Source organism: Volvox carteri (genome assembly GCF_000143455.1).
Source record: "Volvox carteri f. nagariensis unplaced genomic scaffold VOLCAscaffold_66, whole genome shotgun sequence".
NCBI lineage: Eukaryota > Viridiplantae > Chlorophyta > Chlorophyceae > Chlamydomonadales > Volvocaceae > Volvox > Volvox carteri.
Genome location: NW_003307609.1, coordinates 150,233 through 156,316, shown reverse-complemented (window position 1 = coordinate 156,316; position 6,084 = coordinate 150,233). Strand labels below are relative to the sequence as shown.

The 6,084-nt window shown below is 56.9% G+C and overlaps 1 protein-coding gene across 1 annotated transcript in view; it reads left to right on the top strand.

Annotated features, from left to right (window-relative positions):
• VOLCADRAFT_97912 (uncharacterized protein) overlaps window positions 1–5,475 on the top strand; it is a gene marked incomplete at both ends in the record, with an annotated part of 6,915 nt that extends 1,440 nt beyond the window's left edge. The window contains 10 exons of the mRNA XM_002956863.1: window positions 300–453; window positions 837–951; window positions 1,395–1,560; window positions 1,892–1,981; window positions 2,271–2,413; window positions 2,813–2,890; window positions 3,215–3,412; window positions 4,356–4,492; window positions 4,711–4,918; window positions 5,257–5,475. Coding sequence (XP_002956909.1) covers window positions 300–453; window positions 837–951; window positions 1,395–1,560; window positions 1,892–1,981; window positions 2,271–2,413; window positions 2,813–2,890; window positions 3,215–3,412; window positions 4,356–4,492; window positions 4,711–4,918; window positions 5,257–5,475 — 1,508 coding nt within the window. The remainder of the gene's footprint in view (window positions 1–299; window positions 454–836; window positions 952–1,394; window positions 1,561–1,891; window positions 1,982–2,270; window positions 2,414–2,812; window positions 2,891–3,214; window positions 3,413–4,355; window positions 4,493–4,710; window positions 4,919–5,256) is intronic.
• Between the last annotated feature and the right edge of the window lie 609 nt (window positions 5,476–6,084).

Here is a 6,084-nt window from a genome sequence, read left to right as displayed (position 1 = left end):
CTGTCGTCCCTTCAGCGCGATGAGAAGATGAAGCTGGTGGACGCATTCGCGGAGGACTCGTTTGAAGGTCAGGGGAGATAGGGGGAAAGGGGGAGAAGGAGGAGGAAGGAGGAGGGAGGGGGGGGAGGGAAAGGGAGGAGGGAGGGAAAGGGAGGAGGGAGGGAAAGGAGGGAGGGAGGGGGGGAGGGAAAGGAGTTCTCTTTTCTCTCGTTAATTGTCCCGGTCGCATGGCATCTCTGTCTCCGAAACCAAACCGAAATTGACGCATGTGCGTCCCTTTGCGTTCTCGCTCGCCACAGCGGGATGCGACGTGATTGTGGAGGGCGGTCTTGGTGACAAGTTTTACGTCATCAAGGAGGGGGAGGCGCAGGTGTTGCAGGGTGGCAAGGAGGTGAACAGGCTCTTCAGATCGGACTTTTTTGGGGAGCAGGCGCTACTGCAAGATGAACCACGGTAAGGCGGTTTTACAGGGTTTTACAGGGGTTTGCTCTGTGGAGGAGGGATTGCTGCAAGGTGCACTACGAGGGGCGCATAATGACCTCACGCGGGAGGTGGGATGGGAGGGGTGGGAGGGCTTGAGGCTTCGGTTGGGAGGCGAAAACACACGCAGTTGTTGGCTTTGGGGATCTGAGCTGTTTAGGGTTTCGTTGGGTAGACGGGATGGGGTGTGATCGTTTAGGGTTGGGGGGAAAATGGAACATGACTGGGACATAATCTGACATGAGCTCCCCCACAACCTTTTATAAAAAGAATTCCAACCCCATAATTTCGAACCCGTGACGTTTTGCACCCCGAAACCCGAAAACACACGCACATGTGTACACACATGCACACAGTCGCGCCACGGTTCGCGCGATCACGCCCCTGGTGTGTCTGACACTGGACCGGAGGACCTTCGTGGCGGTGCTGGGGCCGCTGCAGGACATCATGGCTAAGGAAAAGAGCCCGGAGGTGAGGCGGCGGAGGGAGGTCCAGCGGGAGGTCGGGGGGGTGACGGCTGTTTCGGGGTGGGCGGGGAGCGATGCTGGTGGCGATGGGGGGAGTGCTCTGTAGCTACCTTGTGGCGTCGTGAGGGGGGCCGTGATGGGTGGGTGTATGCGTGTGTGCCTGGATGTGTATGTATGTCTGTATGTTTGCTCGTCGGCGTTTGCGAACCGTGTTATGGGGGTCATTCCGTGCCGTCACGTGTCATGTAGCTCCCGCAGCACTTGCACATCGTGTGGCATCTGGTGCTGGTATCTCCGCCCGCACCCCCCTCCTCCTACGTACCCTCACTCCCCCATCCACGCTCCACTCTCTCCCCCACTCCCCCATCCACGTACCCACTCTCTCTCTCCCACTCCCCCACTCCCCCATCCACGTACCCACTCTCTCCCCCACGCACTCATTCACAGGTGGTCAACCAGCGCATGGCGAAGCTGAAGCCGCAGGGCAGTGCCGCACACCGGCGGCCAGGCGCGGAGGTGCTGATCAAGTTTACGGGGCCGCAGCGGATCATTGTGTGTGATGGCCATATGGACGAGGTGGTGGAGCTCAGGAGGGGAGGGGCGAAAATGACGGGTGGGTCTCCGGTGTGGATATGGTGGCGGTGTGAACGAGCGTGGAAATGAGGAATACTGGGCCCTCAACACGGTGCATGTGCGCATGTAGAAGGGTCTAGAATACATCGTCCCAAATTCTCTCTAGGTCATCCTTTGGAGGAGGATCTTTTGGAGCGAAGCGATGTTCTAGACTTGTTGTGAACCAGTGACAATTTACGACGCTGAGCTCCTCACCTCCGTCCCTCCTCCCCCCTCAGCAGCTTCACTCGTTTGTGGTTCGCCTTTCCCCCTCTTTACTTATTGCTGAAGATGGCCCCCTTCTCGTGCTCCTAATCTTCCCCCCTCTTTAGACGATCAACGTGATGTCGATAAGAAGCTGGTGTTGGTGGAGGGAGAGCTGCTTGGGGAGGGGGCCTTCAGCCGCGTGTGCAGGGTGACGGGTGAGTGAGGGCGAGAGGGGGGAAGGAGGGGGACCGGGAGCTGATGGGGAAGGGGGGAAAGTAGCGGACTGGGCATCTAATAGCGCCTAATAGTTTGAGGTGACCGGGCTGGAGGTGACTGGGGGAAGGGAGACATTTGAGATGCGGCTCATTAGGGGTTTGTAAGGACGGGAGGATTGTGCGTTACACAACGCGCAACCTACCTGCACCTACCTGCCTGATTGAACCCCTGAAACGCAAATCTCATCCCCCAACCTCCCGGCCCCCCACCCCCCGCACCGCACCACAGAGGAGTCCACCGGCCGTGTGTTTGCGCTCAAGCGAATGGCCAAGTCGGCAGCTCTGCAATGTCCGGATCACGTGTTTTGCGAACAGCACATCACACGGAACATTGCGCACCCGTTTTGTTTGCGGCAGTACGCGTCCTTCAAGGTGTGAGGAAGAGGGCGACGGGGGAGGATGCGAGAAATGTTATCCACCTGGCATTTTTGCTGCCGGCGGGCGGGCGGGAGTGGGGGATTGGTTTTGGAAGTTTTGGATCTCCCGCGGGGTTTTGGGGGGCCTGTTGAGCTAGGTGTTGTGGGGGAAGAAGGCCGTGTCGGTTTGTTGTTGCGTGCGGTAAGTGTAGAGGATGGATGGGCAAAAGCGCCCCCCCGCCGTGTTGTGCATGCTGTGCACACCGTGCTATGTTTTCTGGGGTATTTTGTTTTTAACAAAGAAGGCCCGACACCACCACTGGATAGTCACACACCCTTGCGCCCGGCCTTCCAGCACCTCCACCCGGACTTCCTCTCATTCCTCCCCGCCCTCCTGCCCTCCGTCTCCTGCTAGGACAACTTCCACTTGTACATGTTGTTCGACTTGATGCCCGGAGGCGATCTGATGGATGTGCTGGTGGCGGAGGCCAAGGTAATGTGTCTGTCTGTCTGTCTGTGTATGTGTGTGCGTAATTTTTACATATCTCACTGGACCGTTGTGGCCGCTACCCGCCCCCGCGGCATCAGCTTCGCTCGTTCGTGGTTCGTCTTGCCCCGTGGGTGCGACCGTCGAAGCTCTCCGTCATGGGAGGGGCGTTCTACCGTTCTCCCTCATCATCGCAAGACGCCGTCACCTGTTCGAATCCTACCACTACCACTACCACTACCACCCACTTACTGCTCGTTGTGGCGCCATGTGCAACCACCCACCCCTGCCCCCCCCCACCTCCGGGGTCGAACTCCTTTTGTTTCCCAGGTGATCAAGTACCCCATCGCAGACAAGAACAGTCTTCGCAAGGGCTGCCTGGCGCCCAAGATGAAGATGTGGCAGGGCATGGAGGAGCACATGTCGCGATTTTACGTCGCCTCAATCGTGCTGGCGCTTGAGTACCTGCACGACAATGGGATCGCCTTCCGCGACCTGAAGCCCGAGAACGTGCTCATTGATGGACAGGTTGGATGATGCTCGATGGATTCGAAATGGTGTCCAGGTTTTAGGTTACAAATTTTTGGGAACCGGGAGTGGATTGAACACGAGGTTTGAATTCGGGATCCGGGACGCGATGGAATTAAATTCGTCATTGGCTTTATATTTAGATCAACTTGCTCGTCGATTCCAGAATTGAAGCCATCGATGAGGACTGCTGCGTTGCTGCTGTGGTAATGTGTTGTCAAGGGTGATTTGATATTTTTTCCGACGACTTAAAACTGAGGGGCCTCATTCTCCGGGGCGTTTAAACGGAGACCTCCAGGGTTGGGAGCTGTTGGATGGGGGGCTGCTGTGTCTGTTTCACACAGCTCCACGGGACGGGACGGGCAGGTCACGTCCATTTCAGAGTGGGACTGCGGGAGTGGGGGGGAAAGGGAAACTGGACGCACGGACAGGCGGGGCGTGGGGATATAGTAATTGTTCGGGGCCAGAGCTGTGTGCCGAATCCGGGAGGCGGTATGCGAGTCTGCCAGGATTTTTTGCAAGCCTTGCAGTACACTTGGTTGGAACCGCAACGCAATGCAACATTGCTTGGTAGTAGAATTTTATCCCCTTCCCCCTTCTCCCTGACCCTGATGACTACTTCCCAAGTCGCCACTGTTTGGTAACTTCTAACAACTTCCTGATGCAGTATCCATCCGTCTATTCATGGAGTACCTGTCTATCCCTGGTGTCAGCTCCGCTTGTCTGTGGTTTGTCTTAACCTCATCCGACCAAAAACCCCATCTGCCTCCAAACATGGCTTGCCCCTGTCCCCCTCCCCTCCCCTTTCCCCCCTCCCCTGTCCCCCTCCCTTCCCCTTTCCCCCCTCCCCTGTCCCCCTCCATTCCCCTTCCCCCCTCCCCTGTCCCCCTCCCTTCCCTTGCCCCCTTCTCCCCCCTTCTCTCCCCGTGTGTTTACCGAGCAGGGCTACGTGAAGCTGGGGGACTTTGGTTTCGCCAAGCAGATGGATGCCGGTGGCCGTACATACACATTTTGCGGCACCCCGGGCTACGTGGCCCCCGAGAACGTCCTGGGGAGAGGCTACAACCATTCAGTGGACTGGTAGGTGGTTGTCGGTTGCGGGTGGTGGTTACAAGTTACAATGCAACTAGAGCTGTGCATAGGCCCGGTTTATGCATTGGGCCATGCTGCTGCCCAGGAAAGACGCCTGCCTCTGCGCCTTTTGCCTGCTTTTGATCAATCGACCATGGTGGTTGAGGGTTGGTGGTTGGTGTTTTAGATTCATTCGTTCGGTTGTGGTTGTTCGTTGGTGCTTGCAGGTGGACGCTCGGTGTGCTCATGTACGTGGTCCTTACTGCTCGGCAGCCCTTCACATCGCCCAAGACACAAGACCCCATGGAGGTGATGCGCCGTATCGTGGACGACCGTTGGCCGATCAAGTACCCGCCGTACATGTCGGACGAGGCGCGCGACCTGATTAGCAAGCTGCTGGAGCGTAAACCCGTAAAGCGCATCGGCATGATGCAGGTGTGTGGTCCAGATTTCCCATAGGGAGGGTGTTTTGCACCAATCCGTTTTAAAGCGACAAGATGATGGCGCAAATTGCCAACTGTCCATGAGCGCACAAAGCACTAAAGGGATAAAAAAAACGCTGTGGACGTTTGGTTTACACATTTTGAAGCATATTTTTTAAATGACATCGTTCTTCCTTTTCGTTATGGCCTCTTATCGCTCCTTTTAGGACCGGTTTGAAAAGGTTTCCCGCCTTTTTTTGTATCGAGGTGATAATTTGGAAACCCGCGCCTGCTCTTCCCGCCATGACGCGGACATTCAACAAATTGCGGCATGACAACCGCTTATCACAGGGCCGCGCCCGAGACATCAAGGCGCATCCCTGGTTCGCGGGCTTTGACTGGGATGCCCTAGCGGCGCGCCGTATGGACCCGCCCCGCAAGCCCAAGGAAACGGACAGCTCCAAGCGCAAGGCTGAGCTCGCGGAGGCGCACCGCGCCGAGCCCCGAGAGCCCGCGAACGCGTCACCGCAGGAGATGGCCGAGTGGGACCGAGTGTTCAAGGACTTTTGAACGAGAAGGAGGCGGCGAACAAAGAAAGTGAAAAGCGTGTGAATGCCGCACAGACACCAGAGCATTAGGGCCCTCCCTGTCTGACTCTTTTGGTATGCACGTTTGATACTTGCGCCCTGGGGTCTGCGTCTTTTGGGCTGTCTTCTTGAACTCTCAGCCTCCTCCTCCTCCTCCCCTGAGTTTTTCTCCCCCTCCCTTCCTCCCTGTCACTTGGAAAGCTCTTCGGGAAGCTTGGACGCTTGGAAGCATTCCTAAGTAGGTCACTTGAGTGAGGTCCGGATTTCGTGTTGTAGATCTACAAGACGAAATCCGGACCTCACTTGATCTAGATCAAGATATGTAGCGGTCTATCTATGTGGCTCTATTCCACTTATCAATTTTGGTGATGCGTTTCGTCTGTATGCATGGTGCTGTTGCATGTGTGACTTCAAGCGCATGCAAGCTTGTGACACGTGGGGTGGCGTCTGGTGATATAATGGGGGCGGGTGTCGGTCCCCTGTTTGGTCGTTGTCGCACCTGATGGTGAGGAGGGGGAAGTCCTGCGGATTGATGGCAGGGAAAGCCGTAGCGAAGCTGACTGTTGGCAGGGGAAGCCGTAACGCCTCCAGC